This window comes from Myotis yumanensis, unplaced genomic scaffold, assembly GCF_028538775.1.
Source record: "Myotis yumanensis isolate MYYU_CA2020_CCGP unplaced genomic scaffold, mMyoYum1.0.hap1 SCAF_10, whole genome shotgun sequence".
Taxonomy (NCBI): Eukaryota; Metazoa; Chordata; class Mammalia; order Chiroptera; family Vespertilionidae; genus Myotis; species Myotis yumanensis.
This window is the reverse complement of record NW_027223761.1, coordinates 25,148,963-25,171,520: the sequence shown is the minus strand read 5'-3', so window position 1 is coordinate 25,171,520 and position 22,558 is coordinate 25,148,963. Positions and strand designations below refer to the sequence as shown.

Genomic DNA, 22,558 nt, shown 5'->3' with positions numbered 1-22,558 from the left:
AGAATTCTAGTGTTAGTCTTAGATTGTTTAAAGATTTTATGTTTCAGATACCCAGTAGGCTGACATAACCACTCAGGTGTGTGGGTACTTTTTAAATGAGAAACATGAATGCATATGTCAGCATCCTTAAGTTTAGTGGCAAATAGGCTAATTAGTAATATCTGATATGGCCCTTTCCATCAGGACTAAGGGGAATCTTTATGGAGATGGTATTTTTTTAAATATATTTTTTTATTTTTTACAGAGAAGAAGGGAGAGGAATAGAGAGTTAGAAACATCGATGAGAGAGAAACAATGATCAGCTGCCTCCTGCACACCCCCCACTGGGGATGTGCCCTCAACCAAGGTACATGCCCTTGACCGGAATCGAACCTGGGACCCTTGAGTCCGCAGGCCGAAGCTCTATCCACTGAGCCAAACTGGTTAGGGCAGAGATGGTAGTTTTAATGCTCTGAGTTGGAGATCATGATATAGATTTCCATTTCCCAGAAGTGTGTAATGGAAAGATTCTGAGGATATTTTTCCATTGATTTTTTAGAGAGCGTAGAAGAGAGAGGGAAAGACAGAGAGAAATATTGAAACATTGATATAGAGAGAAACATCGATGTGAGAGAAACAAATCGATTGGTTGCCTCCTGCACAAGCCCCAATCAGGGCCTGGGCTGGGGAAGAGCCTTCAATTGAGGTACCTCCCTTGACTGGAATTGAATCCAGGACCCTTTGGTCCACTGGCTGTCACTTTATCCACTGAGCCAAACCGGCTAGGGCTCCAGGAGCTTTCTTTAAGTGATTACCTCTACTTTTAATGTCCGGGGATTTTTATGTTTAATAAATTTGTAGTTAATTGGTTAATCTATAAGAGTTAATCTTAAGGGCCCTGATATTCTTTACAGTAAATCAGGAGGTTTCCTTTAAGCAGTGCAAGTTCATACATCCCTTGATCTAATCTCATTGGTCTGCTGGTAATACTTTCAAAAGGAGACAGTCTGTGTTTGCTGAAAAGAGTAGATCTTACATTGAGCAATACCACGGGAAAAGCCCTAGGCCAAGGCAGATTAGAAGACTACACCAGTTTTGTCAGGTGAGTTTTGATTACCAAGTTAGTCACTCTATGAGACTGGAGGACTGGTGATGATGTACACAATGGAAATATTGCAGATCAGCCAGATCTTATAAACATTGAATAATGTGTCCTATAGTGTGAGTTCCCCAGTCAATATGGAGCTCTGAGGAGATTCCCCAAGTAGGAAGGCTGTTCTAGGAGTTATTTTACTACTGAGGCTATGGCTCTGCAGCATACAAATGCTTCTACCACGGAGAAAACATACAAATCATTGCTATCACGTATTTGTATCCTTGAATAGAGTTGACTTGCCAGTCCTCAATGGGGCATTAGCACAAGGGAAAATGCCCCATACAGGTATGAATGGGATTTCCTGGGTTGTACATTAGCCAGATTTGGCTTTTGTCGTATACCTAGGAAGCTATCTTGGTGATGGCTTTCAGTAGTATTGTTTCCCTAAGAAACCATTTTGTCAGTTGAGTGTCCCAATAAAGTAAGTCATATACATATTGTAACATATGATATTGTATGCAATCAGAGAGGCATGGTAGGTCATTTGGACCTGCCCATCAGTTTCTTTTAGAGAATGGGTAGGGATCATTTTTCCTGCCAAGGGCCATTTGGATATTTATAAAATCATTCATGGGCAATGTAAAATTATCAACTTAAAAATTAGCCTGCTATTTTTGGTCAAACATTTAATTAACTCACCCCTAATGGCTTGACAAGGCCAGAACAAATGATTTTGTGGGCATTCTACTGCTTACAGGCCAGATGTCCCCCATCCCTGTTTTAGGGTGATATTTATAGCCTTTTCCTAACCATTTCTTGCTGTTTCGTTGAACAGATAAATAGTGTGCTTCCATAATGTTATATTTTATATCCCCATTTGTTTCAACTGGTAGCATAGCTTTCATTAGGGGATGCGATTATTTTAATACAGCTAACTTAGCAGCGATGTCAACCGAGTGATTACCTCTACTTTGAATGTCAAGAGATTTTTATGTTTGATAAATTTGTAGTTAATTGGATAATCTTTAAGAGTTCTGAAACATAAGAACTGTTTTTTGTTTGTTTGTTTGTTTTCTGGAAGAAGTTAAGAATTTCTCTGTTTCCAGAGTGTACTAATGTAATGGGCAGCACCAAAAGCATACTGCTGTTAGTATCAATTATACCTACTTTTGGCCAAACTGCAAGCTTAGATTAATGCATAGCACCCTACTTGTTGAGCAGAAGTTGCCTGAGACATGACAACCTTGCTCTTTTCCTCTCTCTCCCCCATCTTAGCCTTCTCCTCTCGGAATCTTGGAGAAGATGCGTCTGGCCTTTATTGTCATTCCTGGAGAACGCTTTATTTAGGCTTTTTGGATAATTTTGAATAAGCATGAACAAGTCAAAAAGAACAATAAATATTTGTTCACTAATATTGACTTCTCATAGCATCACTTTGATAGGTCATGCTAACAGAAGTCTCCAATTATTTAATCCAATGAAAAAATTACTTCCTCTCTAGGAATGCAGTGTACAGAGACAGGGAGAACACGGTGAGAGAAAACAAAATTCCAGTTGAATGAATTTACTGTGAATTTAATTAATTTTAATAATTCAATAATATGGTGAAAATGCATCCAAAGAAGAAGAGCAATGCTGAAAGAACATAATGCAGTTGGGTAAATAATTATAATAATGTTATTATTATTTATAGCCACAGTCTTCCTGGAGTTTTGGAAAAGAAGAAGAAGTACACTGACCTATACTTGGGACCTTATTGAATGGGAAGAAGAAGAGGTAAGATGTTAGGAAACAGAAGATAAGGAAACTGGGTTACAAATATTGCAGACAAGTGTTCATTGCTCTTAACATCTAAAGTGGAAGCAGCTAAACACAATTAGGCTTTCCCTTGATGCTTTATGACTAACAAGATTTCTTATTTAATGAAAAAAAATCAATGATGAGATCATGTAATTTTTTTCAAAGCATTTCTATGATATTTTCTTAAACTATATTACTGGAAAGTTGGGCTAATTAAAACATAATTTAGGGTTATCTGGAAAGTAATTTGCATCTTATTTTTCAAAATATGCTTCTTTGCCAAAACTTGATATAAAAATAGGCCAAGATGAGGGAATGTTGTATCAACGCAGGTAAAATTTTAAACATTTTTTTTACTTTGATATTTAGGTAACTGTAATTTTCTCTCATAGGAAACACTTCGTCCCCAGTTTGAAGCAAAATATTACAAGATGGAGAGAGTGAATCCCATTAGTGGAAAACCTGAGCCACATCAGCCATCTTCAGACAAAGTCAGTCGTCTTCTTGTTTCTATATCAGGAATATTCTTCATGGTAAAGTATAACCGTTAATATAATATCAGAACGTTGTGGGCTTCCAGGGTTAGAAGGAAGTTCTAGGATGCCAACTCATTTTGTGACCCAGATAATGCTAGAAACCACATCCTGTTCAATGCTTTCGCAATACACACTATTAAACAGAATGAAAATCACAGCAGGTCACAAAGTGAGTTTGTGCATATTCTTAAGTAAAACACTCTGTGGGAGAAACAAGAGATCATCTAAGGCAGTGGTTCTCAACCTTCTGGCCCTTTAAATACAGTTCCTCATGTTGTGACCCAACCATAAAATTATTTTCATTGCTACTTTATAACTGTAATGTTGCTACTGTTATGAATCATAATGTAAATATCTGATATGCAGGATGGTCTGTGGCGACCCCTGTGAAAGGGTCGTTTGACCGCCAAAGGGGTCGCGACCCACAGGTTGAGAACCTCAGATCTAAGGTAAAATGGAAATTATATGAGTTGCCCTGATAAATTAGTTATCTTGTTTTAAAATGAAGTATCCCATTTAATAGTAGAAATTTAAACAAAGTTTTCATTTTAGTGTGGTAATTGTATTACACAATAACAACTTAAATTTTATTCTACTTATTTTGACACTCAAGTAGCTTAGTTCCTTAAAGGAAAAACTGAAATTTATGTATTCATTTTTAGAAAAATAAATGTCTTCAGCTCAGGTTTCTGTTTTGTTAATAATACAAAATACTGCTGTCTCTTCTGGTCTTCCATGCTGTAGATTTCTTTGGTGATCACTGCAGTGTTTGCAGTGGTGGTGTATCGCCTGGTTGTCATGGAACAGTTTGCATCCTTCAAATGGAATTTCATCAAACAACACTGGCAGTTTGCAACATCTGCTGCTGCTGTCTGTATCAATTTTGTAATCATCATGGTCCTGAATCTTGTAAGTGTTTACAATTTTTCAATATGTGCAAAGGGATAGAGGTCTATGTTTCCTTTACACTTAGGTTGTATTTATAGGAAGCCAAAATAAGAGCAAGCCACATTTCTGGCAAAGACTATTCAGTTTAGCAGAAAATATTTTATCCATATGGTTCAGATGATAGATTCCTTTAAATTAAAATAAATAAAAGTTGTAATATCAAAATTCCTTTCCCTTGAGTTTATAGTTTGATTGGTGATCATTCCTAAATGTCTAGTGTGTGCTAGAAAGATACCTTCCTTTCACTCAAGTAAGGAATTGTTTGAATTAGAAAACCATTCCAACAGATTTAAACTCAGAGGAGAATTTATTGGAAAGGTAAAGGAACATCTTGAAAGTGAAGGGTTACTCCATTTTTCTTTCTCTGAAACTAGCATTTTTATTTCTTTTCCTTTCTCTCTAATCTTTTTCTTCTCTATTCTCCATTCTCTCTCTCTTTCTCTCTCTCTCTCTCTCTCTCTCTCTCTCTCCTATTTGCATGTGCTTCTATTTGCATGTCTACTCTGCTCTATCAGGAAGATAGCTATCTTTGCCTAGTCATGCCCTGTCTTTCTCTCATAGTCCAGTGTGCTGTGGTATCACCATGCTTTCTTCTTTGGCTCTAACTACATGACCATGATGATCAGCTATCTATAATTTATTTAACATGGATCATCCAGTTATTTCAATGTGCTACTTTCTCAAAGACAGCACCTGCTTTATTTAACATCACATACACTATTTGACTTGTGAACCAGTGTCTATACCTGAGAGGGTCACATTAGGCCTAGGCCTACCTCTTTAGCAAGGTTTATGGACGGCATTATTCTATTTTCTCTGTGTCTGAAGACAGGAGATACTGATTGGCACATTTAAGATAATGTCTTCAATTCATCCAACAACTCCACAAGGCCAGTATTCTCTCTATTAGGTAAGGGAGGAAACTGAGATTTGGAAAACTTAAAAACTTGCTCCAAATCATGCATATATTAAGTGTCAGTGCGAGTATATTGACATAATGAGATAATTCATGTAAATAGATTATCAGTACTACAAAAATGATGTTGATATTACATACCAGTAATAAGTATTTAGAGCCAAATATGGATTGACACTGATATTACATGTTTATTTAGCTTAGAGAGGCTTAGGACCATTTGCTATTTAACTTAAAAATAATCAGAGAAGGCCTTAAGAGAAAGGTGAATAGTCACTGTAATCAATGAGTAAGTTTTAACACAAGGGTTATAGTTAATACCTTCCACTGTAGTCTGCTTTCTTCAGGTTCATTTTCATTTGTAAAAGGAGAATGTTGTTTACAGCTTCTTGAAACAAGTCATACAGTATTTTAGTTTATGCCCTTGGCTCATAATTAAAGTGAACATTAAACACTGAAAAAAAAATACAGTACTAGGACTGGGAGGTTTATATGATAGTATAGGTTGTGCATTGCTCAAAGTTACCTCATTGAAGGAGAACCATTCATCACATAGCCATTTTAGATTCTTATACTTATGATAATACTCTTGTGGTAGATGGTGAAAGATCTCATTTCTAACATCATTATATTATGAGGGTTTTCCAGTAGACAGATTTGATTGTGGTTAGAGCCCCATTATCTCAAGAAAAGGAAGCTAAGTGGCTGATGTGTTTATTTCTAGGCAACACTAGCAGTCAGCCAGCCTGATCTTAACTTGAATCCATTTATTATTCTTAGTAAGTTGGTTGACATAAAAATGACTGGTCATAGTGCTGCTACCCATTATCTTATTGACTAGTGGAAATAAGGAACCAATGCACAATGAAGATTGCCTCACAGATGAAGCACAAAAGGCCCTAAGTAAGATAAGAAGGAAGCCATCAATTGCATCTGAAATTGAGGGGTGGGGTACAGCAGGGGTTGTGATAGTGGATCAGAGACTCAGAGGGAAAAAAAGAGGATCCTTGCAGAAACTGGATCATCATTTGAAGAAATTCATCCTACAGATGTAAAGAGACACAGAAGTGTATGCTGTTTGTCTTGAAATTGCAAGAAGTGTCTATGAAACATACATTTATGGAATATATTAGAAAAATAGATCAAGAAATGTTAACTTTCTATTTGTTGCCCTTAATTATTTTAAAAATGTATTCTTATTTTAAGTCTGTATTTCCTTTCTTTCAAAATACCAAAATTTTCTTTATTTCCCTATTTTTCTCATTATAAATAATAAAGTTAGTTTATGTCCCTTAAGTCCCTGAGATAGAAATGCTGATAATTTTTCCTTTGGTCTTTTTAAATTCTTCAGACCAACTTTGCATTTATATATAAGTTCTCACTCTTATTTCTTTAAATGTTATCTATTACTGATTCATGAAGTTTTAAGGACTCAGAGTGATCTGTGAAAAGAGCACAAAAAAGTTGTTGTATTATGTCTTTTTATCAAATAAATGTCTAAATATTAGGAAATTTGAAATTTTAATTAGTTCATATAGGAATCGTAACTATTATGTTAATTTTTAGTCTTCTTATTTGTTCTTTTTTAAAGTCTGTAATTTTTATTTTTCTTAACTTTGGATTATACATACACTAGAGGCCCGGTGCACAAAAATTTGTGCACTGGCCGGGGGCAGGGGGTTGTCCCTCAGCCCCACTTGTGCCCTCTCACAGTCTGGGACCCCTCAGGAGATAATGACCTGCTGGCTTAGGCCTGCTCCTGGGTGGCAGAGGGCAGGCCCAATCCCTAGGTACAGCCCCTGGTCGGGCTCAGAGCAGGGCCGATTGGGGAGTTGGGGCGCCAACCCCTGTCATGCACAGAGCAGGGCGGATTGGGAGGTTGCAATGCCACCCCCAGTCACGCTCAGAGTAGGGCCGATTGGGGGGTTGAGGCGCCACCTCCTGTCACACTCAAGGCAGGGTCAATGGGGAGGTTGCAGCACTACCCCCTGTCACGCACAGAGCAGGGCCCATCAGGGGGGTTGGGGTTCCGTACCCTGTCACCCACAGAGCAGGGCTGATCAGGGGGTTGGGGAGCTCCCCCCTATCAGGCACAGAGCAGGGCCTATCAGGGGTTTGGGGTGCCTTCCCCTGTCACGAACAGAGCAGGGCGGATAGGGAGGTTGTGGCCCTGCCCCTATCACACACAGAGCCGCAGGGCGATCAGGGGGTTTGGACGCTGCCCCCTCTCACGCTGCTCTAGGGGCCAGGAGGCCTCGCGGCTCCTCTGATCCCAATGCTAGGAGGCCTCAGGGCTCCACTTGACACCGGGGCAGTGAGACCTCACTGCTCCACTGATCCCAGTGCTGGGAGGCATATTACCCTTTTATTATATAGGATAGAGGCCTGGTGCACGGGTCGGAGCCGGCTGGTTTGCCCTGAAGGGTGTCCTGGATCAGAGTGGGGGTCCCGCTTGGGTGCCTGGCCAGGCTGGATGAGGGGATGATGGTTGTTTGCAGCTGGTCACACCCCCTTCAGGGTGGGGGTCTCCACTGGAGTGCCTGGCCAGCCTGGGTGAGGGGCTGAGGGCCGTTTTCAGGCTGGCGGGTGACTGAAGCTCCCAACCTCTCCTTTTTTTTTTTTTTTTTTATTCTGGGATTTATTTACCTGCTATGGCTGTCACTGGAACTGAAAGCCAGCTTTAGCTCTGAGGCTTCTATAATTGAAACACTGTTGCAACTTCAGCTCAGCCAGCTGGCTGAAAGCATGGGGATTGTTTAGCTTCTATAATTGCAACATTGTTTCTTAGAGTGCAGCTGAGAGGCCTGCAGCGGCAGGCAGGGAACCTTGGCTTCCTCCATCACTGGAGCAAGCAAGCCTCCTGTTTGCTTCAGCTGCCTGGCTGCCGGCCGCCATCTTGGTTGGCAGTTAATTTGCATATCGCCCTGATTAGCCAATGGGAAGTGTGTCGGAGGTATGGTCAATTACCATGTTTGTCTATTATTAGATAGGATTATTATTAACAGTATAAAAACATTAAAAATATTAAGAAAGTTACTTGATATGATCCAAAATGCCACTCATCTCCCTTCCTACCATAAACTAATTGTACCCATTGAATATAATCAATGTTAATGGTTTCATGTTTATTTATTACCGATCTTCAATAGAGAACCCTGTGTTCCTGTGTTTGACAATTTGTTCCAAAGATCTACTGATCTTTAAAAACATCTTGAGTGAATTAATGAACTGGCCTAATATCTTTGAAGAAGGAAAATATTTCACAGACAAGACAAGCCAAATGTGATTAATTAACTTTTGCTTGGGAAAACAAGCATGACAGCTTTGGGAACAGAACCTGCAGATCCAGGGTTCAAGCCTTAGCTCCCACCCAAGTTCTTTTCAGTTAAACTGAAGAACTTGTCATGATTAGATCTACATTTGAAAAAATAGAAACTTTTATCCTCAAACATTTTCCATATAAAAGGCACTCCTATTGCAAAATTGAATTTGGCTGAGGTTTCCATTTTGTTCCAGACTCTTGTATTATATTATTCCAGTTGCTTCTTAATCACCAATCCCTTAAACTCTGACCCTGATCCACATCTACTTCCTAGCCTCAGTTACCCCCTTCCCTAGAATCTCAATTGACCCTCATACATGTAGTCAGTCCTCTCTGGCAGAAGGTTCACATGCAGCTTATTCTAAGTTTCTATGTATGATGAGGCTTAATATATTCTTTCTTCTAAACTAATGCATCTCTCAGATAACAAAGACTGAACTGGAGTGTATCTCTACTTATGGAAATAAGAGCTCAATAGGGAGGTGAAGATAGTACTATTTTTGTCCCAAAAACAATCTTTTCAGATCCTCAAAATTCCACTAGTTCTGTTTTATTAAAGACAGGAGTAACTGCCTAGTGCTATAATAATCATCCATAGTTGCTGGGAGAAGACAGGACTGACTTTCCTTTTTATTTAATTGAATTTATTGGGATGACATTGGTTAATAAAAGTATATAGATTTCAGGTATACACTTCTACAATATACCACCTTTATACTGTATTATATGTTTACCACCCCAAGTCAAGTCTCCTTCCATCACCATTTATTCCCCCCACCACCACCACCACCACCACCTTTACCTTTTTCCAACTCCTCCCACCTCTCTTTCTCTGGCAATCACCATACTGTTGTCATGTGTCTTTTTGCATTTCAGCACAAAGATTAAAAGATGATTGAAAGTGGATAGACCATAAATACTTCTTCTTTGCTCTTGAACTAACGCAGATTTAAAAATGGATTTAGCATAAAAGAAGTGAACTCAATGCCAACTCAACAAATGCGAAAAGAATGTTATATTCCTCAGATTTTATCAGTGTAAAACAATAATTCCCTTCTGAATTCATGCATTCCCTCCCTACTCAGGATGTTAAGATACTTCACAGATTACTAAACAGCCCTTCTGACTCACTTGAGCACGCAGGATTAATTTCAGGGCTTCAATATGTATAAATTAAAATAATTAATATCAAAATGCTAGACTCTTTAAAAAACTATACCATTAAAAAGATTCACCTAGAAAACCAAATGCTACTTGTTATTTTTGAACCAACACTAAATATACAGTTTTTTGTTTTTTAATAGCTCTACTTTGTGATCCCTGTGCGTCCATATCCCTCGAATGAGGGACTTGGCCTCAGTAAAAATATTTTATTAATCTAATGTGCCTTTCAGCTATAATCCATGAAATTATGGCATGTAGGCTTGGCAAAAATAGTTTAAATCAACCAAACAATATTTGTTAAATAAGGAACTTTCGATGTTTAATGTACACAGGCAGAAACCTTGTGTCATTCTTCATGCATTTCTTTTGTCTCCTTCATCATATCAGTGACTGTTGTAAATTTTGCTTCTGTAGCATCTCTCTTATCTATTCCCTCCTCACCATCCTCACTACTACTTGGGACATTTCTAGCTTGGACTGGTGCAGCAGCTTTGTAACTGATTAGTCTTTCTGTCTCTATTTTCAACTCTTCCTTTCTCCTTAGCACATTACTGTTGGAAGGATCTTTCTAAACTGTATTTGATCATTTTATTTTGTACTTGAAACTGCTCCACAGATTGCCATTGCCTCTGATATAAATTCTAAATTCATTTTCATGGCACACGAGTCCCTCCATTATTTAAAGCCATCCTTCCTTTAGCTTCTGGTCCAAAGGAGTGTCTCTCCCTCCCTTTCATGGGCTGCACTACAGTTACCAAACCACTCTGCTTGCTCCCTGGCATTCTGCTATTTTACAACCCTGTCTCTTAGTTCACAGTGTTTCCTCTATCTGCTGTTTTGTGTGTGTGTGTTTTCTTTTGACTTCTTGAAGCATATCTCTTCATCTTTGAAAATTCTAGTTAAGGATCACTTCCTCAATAAAGTTTTCTTTCAGTCCCATATGTAGAACTGAATAATCTCTCTTTGTGTCCATTCTCCTCACAAGGTGGATGGACAGGCCTATTCTCCCTCCTTATCAGATTCTCCTGGTGGAAGGAAACAGTCCTCTTGTGAATACTCTTCTATACAGGCATGCCTCTCCGCCTCTGTCAGGGTGTAAACTTCGTAGTAGCTTCCTCATTTTTGTACCTCCAGATCCCTGCCTACTGCCTAGGCAATTTATATTTAAACTATATTTTAATTATTATATTCTCCAAATATCCTAGCATCTTGAATGTTTCATGTGTTCAAAATTATTTGTTATTGAAATTATGTTTTCAGTGTCTTCCAAGTTAACAGCACTTGTTATTTTTATTCAAACTAGTAACCAAATAATATACATTATCTTAAGATTTAAGAGCAGATACATGATGGTATCCCTAAGTAAATATTTGGGATAAAAATAGGGGTTAAAATAATCAAAATTTGATTACAAGTTCATCTTAAGGATCATGAGAGTAACTTAAGGAATGTTTTCTGCTCTTACTATGCTTGAAATCAGCTGAGTCACTTGCAAAATGACAGATCCAAAGTTCCATTCAGGATCTCCTTTGTGGAGCTAAGCAATCTATATTTTAAAAAGTATAAGTGATTCTGATTCATTCAGTCCCTAAAATAGCATTAGGAAATCAATGATTCAAGGGATCTAAGTAATTTAAATACATAGCCAAGGTCAGATACCACATTTCCAAAGATAATTGGAAATAACTTAACAATAATCAAAACTCTAACTTATTATTTTTAACATCTGTTTACTAGGCACATAGCTAAAATCCCACAAAGCCAGGATTTGAAACCATGAGTTGCTCTTTATTAATCCCATCTTTTTTCTTCTTTATTTTGCCACCCATGAAAATGCTGTGTTATTTAAAGGTAGCAGGATTACTGTTACATAAATGTTACCATCATATTGTTACAGAAGAGCAAAGAAAAACCAAGCAGGCTTCCTAGAGAAAGGGAGGGACCCATTTATTAACACTAGTGACTAGTGGACTCAGGAAAGTAATTTCCAAATCAGAGAGTGAGTAACATACAGAGGCTTTGCTTTTTATAATCTTCTGGGGTCTTTGTCTTGCAGATATGGTTTCGCCCCCTTGTGGGTTTACAGGAAGGCCCCCAGGTGTTGGGGGTTCCCAGGTCTTATCAGATGATCTTCCTGGGGCCAGCGATAATGACCTTCCCTACCCACCCCCCCCACCCCCCCCCACCCCCCCACCCCACCCCCGCCACAGGGCAGTGCATTGTTCAGTTTTTATGGCCTGACACGCCTTGCAAGACCAGTTTCCACCTCAATATCAGGAAATATTTCCAAGAAGATTTTAATGAAAAATTAAAATGTGCAATTATTCCAAAATGTATATTCTTGTTGCTTGTCAATTATACCCTAATTAATTTAAGAATAGGTTATAGCTGTTGGGGCTCATGATTAATGTGTAGTCACAGTAAAAGTACTCTTGTAGTTTGAAATATCTGGGATTAAGCCAACCAAGCCATTTCAACATGGTCAATAAAAGAATAAACTCCTTTAAAGTGCATGTAACAAGTAATGAGTGCACTGTAACAGCAACAACAAAAAGCCCTAAATACATGTGACTAATGTAAGTAGTCTGTGCTAGTTCTGGACTCTCCCACATTATTGATCTCTTTCCATCCCTAGAATCCAGAGCATACATTCCTGTTTCTTTTATGGGCCTGATCACTGAAGATCTCAAAATGTACCTAGTTTTCCTTAACACCTACTTACCACAGGTGACCAATTACAATGCAGGTTATTAGGGAATAGGGTGGATCAAAGAGTTGGGCCTCACATCTTAACCTAGAAAGGATGCCAACTGACTCCTTTGATGAAATGGCTGGCTCTTTTAAAAAGTGTATTTGCTTAGTTAGTTCACGTCTATGTCCACAGTTTCTAGAAATTAAAAAAGGTTTATTACTCAGGAAAAGCAATCTCCTTTTGATTCTGCAAAAGCTTATTTGGAGCTTATTTTTACAGTGAAGGTTAGATGGTGAGACTCTAACTCAGAAAAAAAGAATACTAAAACAAGTGTAGTGGGTGGGTGGGAAGAGATCAGCCAAAGAACTTATATGCATATATATGCATAAACCATGGACACAGACAATAGTGTGGTGAAGGCCTGGGGTGAGGGGTGGGGGTAGGCTAGAAGGGGTCAATGGGGAAAAAGAGGGACATATGTAATACTTTCAATAATAAAGATTAAAAAATAAATAAATAGTAAACATGCATTGAACAGTGAAAGAAAGAAAGAAAGGAAGAAAGAAAGAAAGAAAGAAAGAAAGAAAGAAAGAAAGAAAGAAAAGAAAAGAAAAGAAAAGAAAGAAAATAAGACAAGTGTAGAACTCCTAAATATGCCCCTTCACAACAACCTTGTCTTTTCCCTGCCTTTGCCATTCTTATTTTTCCCAGCTGATTTGTGCATAGCACCTCAAAACAAAGCATTAGTGGGAAGCTCAAAATGAAAATCCTTACCATGGCCTCCCAGGCCCTGAAATACTGTTTTCCTCTGAGGACCTGCTGACTCATCTCCTCCTACTTTGCTTCTTTACTGCCTCCACTCCTCTCCTCTAACTTCCATGCCCTTCATTAAACACACCAAGTGCTTTCCTGTCTCAGGCTATTTGCACCTGCTGTTCCTGGGTCTCCAAGGAACTTAGTACAGATCTTTGCTTGGCTCCCTCATTTCATGCAGTTCTCTGTTCAAATGCCACCCTCTTGGAGAGGCTTCCCTGACCAATCTCTAAGATAATACTCAGTGCCCACCACCACTCTCTATCCACAAAGCCGTTATCTTCCTATCGTAATGTTCGTCTCCTGACCAATTGCACAAGTGTGTGTCATTTTTTTCTGGCCACTGGCATTGAAGTCCCATGAAAGAGTATTCTCTCTATATATACTAATAAATGTGGTGGCCAGACAGTTAATACTGACGCTCCTTATTTTCTCTTTCCCCAAATACATATTCGTTTCATATCTTTCTTGCACGAGTGCTCTCTATCATCTCTATCTCTATCTCTATCTCTATCTCTATCTCTATCTATCTCTCTCTCCTGTCAAAATGATTGCTGCCATGCACCATACAGTTGGATGTGTTCACATTATAGATCTTCGTGCACTTTGTGACTTTGTGGTGGTTTCAGAGTTGACTAGTCACTCTGCGTGGCCAGATTTTGTGAGTCATCCTCATGCTGGTGCCAGCCGGCTAGCATCTGGGCCTTGGATGATGCAGGTTCCAAAGTGCCCCAGAAAGCTTCACAAGAGTAATATTTCCAGAAGTGGAGGAGCATCTTTTGTGATTCATAACATTCTTCCAAACATTTCTGTGCTCCCTTGGGGCATCAGCTTCAGACATCACCTTCCCAGGCCTGCAGACAGGTTCTATGTGCTAAGAATTAAAACAAAAATCTGAAATAGTTTATGTGACAAGACATAGCGCAGATGGAACAAGAGAGCCATTGTGCAAATCCTGACTTTGTTACTTACTTAGTAGTGTCATCTCAGGTAAGGAGCCTGATATTTGGCACAATACCACTTAGGTAGTATTTATTGATTGACAAGTCTTATATTTTTTGGAGATTCTTCTATAATCATTTGACTTGATAAATAGGGTGGGGAAAATAATATTTTGCAATCAGGTGCTCATGAATTCAGGCTAATCTTGTCCTAAAATTTACTTGTGTGTATACTTCAGAATAATAAAAAAACAAAGCACCTACACAAGAGATAGAGTGAGACTATTGTATTCAATATAATCTTTCAATCTCAACATAACACTTTAGATCTTAGGACAAAGTAGGTTTGAATCATGACTACGATGAATAATCCACAATAGTTCTATTGAAAGAACAGACAGGGAAGTGAACAACTTCTAAAGTGTCCAGATACCTACCTTTTAATTTTGCATGACAACAAGCAGGGTTATTGAAATTTAAAGAATAATTTGTAGAATTACAGGGTTACATAGTAATATTTATATGGAAACACATATATCCACAAACAAATAAAACCCTACTGTCTGTAGAAAATATATTTTTCCAACTATATTTACTTAGACTATTATAAAACACTAGAGGCCTGGGGTCCCTCAAGCCTGGATTGTGAAAGGGTGCAGGCCAGGCTGAGGGACCCCACTGGTGCACAATTGGGGCCAGGGAGGGACGAGGGAGGTTGGCCAGCCAGGGAGGGACTGTGAGAGGGCTCCAGGGCATGTCTGGCCCGTCTCGCTCAGTCCCTATAGGCTGAACCCCAGCAGCAAGCTAACCTACCAGTTGGAACATCTGCCCCCTGGTGGTCAGTGCACATCATAGCGAGCAGTTGAGCAGCCTTAGCATATCATTAGCATATTATGCTTTGATTGATTGAATGGACAACCGGACATTTAGCATATTAGGCTTTTATTATATAGGATGTTTTCTTTCCTTGAGTCTGCATGAGTTGTGGACAGAGCATGTCAGGACAGGGAGAAGGTGGCAGAAGATGAAAAACGTTATAAAAATAGGTTGTGCATGTGCCTGGCTAGCTTATAGATTAAACAGATTTGACTTATGAATCTTGTTTCAAATAACTACCAAACCAATTTTGTTCTTTAGAAATGCAAATTTGCACACTGTCTTTGTCATTATTTGGAAAATGTTTTATCAATGTAAAAGAAGTGAAGCTTCCACTTAGCCCCCTCCAGTGTAGTAAAAAAGAAAGTACGTATAATTTGATAATCAAATCCCAGTCTTATTTCCTTTATTTATAAAATGGAAATAACAATAGCTACCAAAAAAGACTTTGTTATTTCAGAAATCATATATTTACAACACTTTTATATCACATGCATTGTGTGTGTATATGTAAAGCACTAGCCTAAAAACATGCTTTTAGTTAATAAAAATGTAGATACTTTGTAGAATACACTTTAGATGTTTCTTTGATTATGTAAATACAGTCTTTTCTAAAGAAAATAATAATAGTAACTATTGTTCTCTTATTACAGGCTTATGAAAAAATTGCTTATCTTCTCACTAATTTAGGTAAGTCTATTTTTCTTCACTCCTTACTAGAAGAATAGTTTATTGGGGCCTATCAGCTTATAGTTGGTTTATGTACTTTAATATTTTTAATATCAACTTTAGTTATATAATTGTCAATAAAAGTAAAAGAAGCACCATAGGATGTTGGACCATATTGAGTAAGTATAGAGAATCAGCAAATTTGGTTCTTCCTACATTGAAATGTTCTTCTCTTCTACCTTTTCAGTTCTTTGTTTTTCCACCCCAATGTTATTTTTTCAAAATATTTTACAACATATACACTATTTATACATTTATTTATATATTGTTCATGTATACAATTTAAAGGCAAAATAATATTAAAAAATTTATAGTGAAAACCTGTCCTTTGCCACAATACCCATTCTTATTTTTTATGTCCCCAACAGATTACATTTTACCAATTTTATCAGTTTCTTTTGTATGCCCTACCCTATTTCTAAATAACACGCCTCTACTGACATTCTTGGATTTTTCTGTTTTAGACAGCTATTGCCGTCCAATTACAAAGACAACTTAGGTCACAATGTTCCCTGCAGTGTCCTGTCTTCACATACTTCCCTATCCATCACCTGTATACACAACTGTTATTTCTCCTCCTTCCAAAGGAAGTACACATCAGCATTTTTAGCCAGATTAGTTACTGATGTCCACATTATTGTGTCTGTATTTCTGTTTTCCTATCTAAGTAAGGTATAGTTTTTTAAAAAGCACATTTTGCTTAATTTTCTAGATATTTTCTTAAGTTATCCCAAACTTTCTGCCTCAACTCTAAATTCTCTCAAAATATACTAAAAAATATCAAGAATTCTACTCATTTTATTTTCTTCTTAGAGTTATCCTTCCTGAACCCACTGTCTGTTCCAGTCTCAATGGGTTACCCTCTAGGCTTGTGGTCAGCCACATCTACTCTTGCTTTCACCAGCGCTCTGGGAATTCCTTTACCTTTATTTTTCAGTTAGATACTACTTTCAGGATATTATATCGCCATCTGTCTTGGCTTTATTTCTTGCTCCCTGGAAAATAAATTTCTTGAAACCTTGTATGTCAAAAAGTTATTTTGTTTTCTGTATTTTAGCTTTATGTTTGATCTTCAGTTTGGGGGACAGAATTTTTGTTACAGAGCTATTTGAGTAGCTATCTTTTATTGTTTGAGAACTCACCAGATCCAAGGCATTGTACTAAACACTTCTTGTTCATCATTTTGTTTTATCGTAACCATATATCTATGACAGTAGGATCCTTATTTTATGGATTATGAAACAAGATAAATAAGTAGAATATAAATACAGATGTGATACTCTCCACTTGCTGGAGAAACTATATACTCTATTGTAATATATTACTTCTGTAATGTAGTTACAAGGACAAGTGATAATAGAAGAAAATTGTATAGAGGGGACAACTGGGCCCTAGTTCATGCTCTAGAGCTAAATGATTATATTACTAGGACATTATGTGACTATGAGCAAGTTTTCTCCTTTCCCCATTCTTTCTCCTCCTACTCCCCTTCCTTCTCTTCCCTCTGTTTCGCCTCCTCTTTATGAATCTCAATTTCCTCATTGGGAAAATGAGAATGAGAACAGATCCTATTTCATCATTGTAGATTGGCTGCCTGATACATGACAAGTGCTCAATAAATGGGAATAACATTTCATTATCTGAGCTAAAGTATCTTCAGCTGGGTAATGAAGCAATTAAACTGGATTGTCTCAAAGCATTCTTCCAGCTCTGATTACCTATATTCATTTTCTTTTAAAGAACTTATACCCAGGATGGCAGCAAATCTAAGGAAGTGGTTTGGGTGCTTTAATTAATAGTATGAAACAGAACAGTTATTTGTGCTAAGAACCAGGAATACCATAATATATACTCCTTATACTCCTGGAGGAAATGTCCGCTCTCCCGAGTGCTGTCACAGTGCCCACCAACCAGTCACTCTGTGGGTGCCGCACAGACCCTTCTATTTATGCAGCCTACTCCCTTTGGGCTTGAAGTTCCCTGGGACCTATTCCCTCTTTATTCTGTGATTGACTCTTGCCTACATTTTGGCATATTTTATTTTTCTTAAATTAGGTCCCATCTAATTTTCTACCTTTCTTGAATTCTTCAATTATATTACAGTATTTTATACACACACACACACACATGTGTGTGTGTGTGTGTGTGTGTGTGTGTTTTCTGTCATTTATTTGGATACTGGGTAGGAGCAAAGGCTGTTCAGCAGCCATCTTCATCCAATCTCTCTCATTATCTTTTGTTTTGTTTTAAGAGTCCTAGAGCCATACCATGTGAGAGTTGACAGGGTTCTTTAAATCATCTCATGTAAGTTTCTTATTTCATAGATGATGAAACTTATTACAGAAAATATTAAGAGACCTGCCTGAGATGACCAGCAGTTGGGTGTAAAGCTGAGATAAGAACTCAGCTCTTCTGACGGGTGTAGCCCTCTTTTCTCTCTTTAAGTATTCACTAAGTCTGCACAGGAAATATTCATCCTTCAAAGAACTCTATGGACAATTTAGCTAGGCAGGGTGAAAGACTGATTTAATATTTATAGTTATTGCTAAATGACAGTAACAGAGAGAATCCTGAAAAACCTGTAGATATTAATATCAGGCCTCATATTTTTGGACCTGTGGGAAAAGTCTGCAGATGATCTCATTGGTACTTTTCATCAGCTCTGTACAGCAAATACTGTCATTCACATTTGACAGACACTTTACTGAGTGCCTCACAGAACTAGCAAATGACTGAACCAGAACTTAAACATGGGCTTCTGATTCTGTGTCCGCATTTATTGTCATTCACCTCATCTGTATAAACAAACTCTATGTTCCTTTTAGAATATCCTCGAACAGAATCTGAATGGGAAAACAGTTTTGCCCTGAAGATGTTCCTCTTCCAGTTTGTTAATTTAAACAGTTCTATCTTCTATATCGCTTTCTTCTTGGGGAGGTAAGTCAGCTTTATATACATCATCTTTATAAAGTGAAAAAGACTCTCAACAGTTCCATTTCCAATTTGTTAACAAAGGTGGCACTTTCTGATCCCCAGCCATGGAAAACTGGGCTAATCAGTCTTCACATGTTTGAGTCAAAAGATTATAGAATACTACTTCCAGCTGCCACAACCAATTACAGCTGGCATAAAAGAATAAAACCTATATACCTACATGGGTTGAATTATGACTATCCTGTCATCAGTAATGTGTTTTTTTAAATAAGGAAATAAATTTTGAATAACCCTAGGTTACAGCTCCTTAGTGTGGAAACTTCTTCTACCAATCATGTTAACATTTTTTTTTCTATTTTTGCTGCAAAATATGGAAACAAATCATACTAAATTACTGGTTCTAGTTTGACATATGATTAACACTACAGCCAGTGTTATGGAAGCATACTGAAGTTAGAAACATTTTAAATTAGATTATTTAGCTCTTATGTTAATATTCTTTAACTCGGTCAACCAGACATTAAAACTCTACAGGTGAAAGTGGAAAAATACATTCAGTTGGTTTCTCTGTACTTTCTCAACTCATTGGTATTGAATTCACACAGCACTTTTCTTTTTTTTAATTTATTGTTTAAGGTATTACAAATAGTAGTACATATGTCTCCTTTTTTTCCCCCATTGACCTCCCCCCGGTCTCCTCTACCCCCCGCCCCGTACTTGCCCTCACCACCCCCCACTCCAGTGTCTTGTATCTATAGGTTGTGCTTATATGCATGCATACAAGTCCTTCAGTTGATCTCTTACCAACCTCCCCAACCCTCCCCTACTTTCCCCCTGTAGTTTGACAATCTGTTTGATGCTTCTTTGCCTCTATCTATTTTTGTTCAACAGTTTATAATATTCTTTATATTGTCAAGTACTTTGATGTGTAAGCTTGGCCTAAGTCAACCACTTAGGAACAAGTTGCACCAATGAACCTTTATGTCTACCCACAGATGCACTTGTGATGTATTAGATGTTCTTCAGTCAACCCACATAAATGCTAACGAATTAAAATGGCTTTTTACAGATTTGTAGGCCACCCAGGAAATTACAATAAACTCTTTAACCGGTGGAGGCTGGAGGAAGTAAGTAACCTTGCAGGGGTGGGTGTGGGGATATGCATGGATGTGGGCCAATGACTGTGGGAGGGACAGGAGAGAGAAGGTAGAAGGGATTACATTGAGGAAGCCTAAACCTTTCTAGGAACATATGCTTTATATTATAGAAAACTGGGCTCACATGCTAACCTTGTTACTTGTTAATTCTTTGCCCTTCATTTAACCTCTCTGAATATCTTTCTCCTTATCTGTAAATTGGTAATAGTAATACTTAGGTTGCAAAGCTGGTTATAGATAAGAAATAATTTATCTAACAGAATTAGCACAACCCCTGTGGTAGATACTCTATAAATTATAGTTGATATTTATCAATGTTCTGTCTCCATAGCTAACCAGGTATTATTCTATTGGCCAATAGCAGACTAAGGCCATTCAAAATCCCAGGTTTTGGGAAAACCCCCAAATCTAACCTGCAGTTTTCTTTCATAGCTCAGAAGAATGACTAAATCTGCTAAAAGGCTATCCAACTATCCAATTTGGGAACTAATGCTTACTTTTTTCCAGGAGTGTCCAACTGAAGTTAGCAAGGGTTGTGTGGGGAACGGAGTGGCTATAGGCAGGTAGATCTGTATGTTTGGTGCCACCAATAATTTTGTTTAATTAGATATTCTTGTGAAATTATTAGAAGCCATTATTCTCCTTTGAAAGTCCCAAGGAAATAATTATAATACTAGTGTCAGGAAAAATGTTTTATAGCCATCTAAGACATTTTCCACCATATATATACATATGACATAGATAGAGGCCATATTTTTCAACAAAGGATTATTTTGGAAAAAAATCTGTGCAATGAAAAATTTGGGTTTGTGATAAACCTTAAAAATCCTAGAAGTATAGATATAAAAAGTATATATAATGGAAGATAAGAACTGACCCTATGAATTCAACTATATAAGCATTTATTGACACATACGATAATCAAGGCCTCTGCTGGGTAATTAATAAATATTTTGTCTTTCAAGTCTGACAGTCTATATACTAATTCTTGCCCACCCAGATGCGTGATCTTAATTATTTCTGTCTCAGGTTTAGTCTTTTTAAAATTGTAATATTAATGGCTATTTTAGTAGTATTGGTGATAAGTGGATCAAATTGGATCATGCATGTAAAGCCCCTGGCACAAATAATGGGATTCATTATAAAGACAGAGAAAAAGTACTATACTACAATTTAGGATATTTCTGAATAGCTATTATAATATCTCACATAAGATTTTATGTAAATCTACATAAAATGTTAATAATGGCTAACTTTTTTTTATATATTTTTATTGATTTTTTTTACAGAGAGGAAGGGAGAGGGATAGAGAGTTAGAAACATTGATGAGAGAGAAACATCGATCAGCTGCCTCCTGCACACCCCCTACTGGGGATGTGCCCGCAACCAAGATACATGCCCTTGACTGGAATCGAACCTGGGACCCTTCAGTCTGCAGACCTACACTCTATCCACTGAGCCAAACCAGCTAGGGCAATAATAGCTAACTTTTATTTAGGACTTACTATATGCCAGCATATTCCAGCAATCATTTCCAAGTGTTCTATATACATTAATCCATTTATTTCTCACAAAAATTCTGTTATTACACTCATTTTATAGATGAGAAAACAGAAGCTTAGAAAAGTTATATAATTTGCCTCTAATGATAGAAACATTCTTATAAATTGATGAAGGCTCCCAGCTTTCTTTGGGTTGTCCATGGTCATGGAATTTTGAGTGGTGCAATGGGAATGGAAGCCTGGGTCTTCCTAAGTGTAGGCTTTTCTGAACCAGCCCCTCAAGGCAACAAACACATTTGGTAAAAAGAAGTCACCGTTAGCTTTATGTAAAAGAGCAGTGGACTAGGGTACAATGAGACTAAGGCTTTCATTCCCACACTACCAGTCACACTGCATGACCTTGGACAAGTTAATTTGCCTCTTTGAGACCACAAAAATGAAGTTTCAGCTTGCAGCTGTGATCTGTGATCTGCTTCTGTAGTTTAGTAATTATTCTGCCTCAGACATTCTACCTACCCACTTATCGTATACATGTGGCAGAGTTCAGGGGGTCCTAAAATCATCCTAGAAAGAAGGGGCAGGCTTGGATGGGAAAATTGAGACTTTTTCACACAATAAAAATCACCACTGGCAAACCCTATCACTTGCTCAGATTAGGGAGTTTTAAATTACTGTGCTGAAACTGGAAAATCAGGCTCTTCCTGTCCTAATTATTTGTTCTCTTTGAAGTCCCACTGGTACCTATTTGATAGAAATAGAAACTGGATCAAAGCTGGAGAGTCTATCATCTTTATGAGCAGGACATGAACCCATTTCCAAAGAAATAGACTCATGTTTTTCTGCCCAGATGTCTTCTTAAGTGCATAGTTTACGAGCATAACACATTGATTGCACTGTTCATTGTAATCACATTTTTGTTTGTGTGGGTTTCTAATGCTAATGTTTTTTTAAGAGGTAGAATTTTCTTTTGTTTTGTATTGAATTTATTGGGGTGACATTTATATAGGTTTCAAGTGTGCAATTCTATATAATCTGTATATTGAATTGTGTGTTCACCACCCAAATCAAATCTCCTTCCATCACCATTTATTCCCCTTTTACCTTTTTCTACCTACCCTTACCCTCCTTTCTTTCTGGTAATCACCATACTGTT

At 37.7% G+C, this 22,558-nt stretch overlaps 1 protein-coding gene across 4 annotated transcripts in view; it reads left to right on the top strand.

The window, feature by feature from the left end:
* ANO3 (anoctamin 3) overlaps positions 1–22,558 on the top strand; it is a 263,819-nt gene that overhangs the window by 217,538 nt on the left and 23,723 nt on the right. For 3 of the 4 annotated variants that reach the window (XM_070428141.1, XM_070428138.1, XM_070428140.1), the window contains 6 exons: positions 2,769–2,851; positions 3,268–3,408; positions 4,156–4,320; positions 15,737–15,773; positions 18,638–18,749; positions 19,816–19,873. In XM_070428141.1, coding sequence (XP_070284242.1) covers positions 2,769–2,851; positions 3,268–3,408; positions 4,156–4,320; positions 15,737–15,773; positions 18,638–18,749; positions 19,816–19,873 — 596 coding nt within the window. The remainder of the gene's footprint in view (positions 1–2,768; positions 2,852–3,267; positions 3,409–4,155; positions 4,321–15,736; positions 15,774–18,637; positions 18,750–19,815; positions 19,874–22,558) is intronic. The other variant, XM_070428139.1, reaches the window with a different exon arrangement.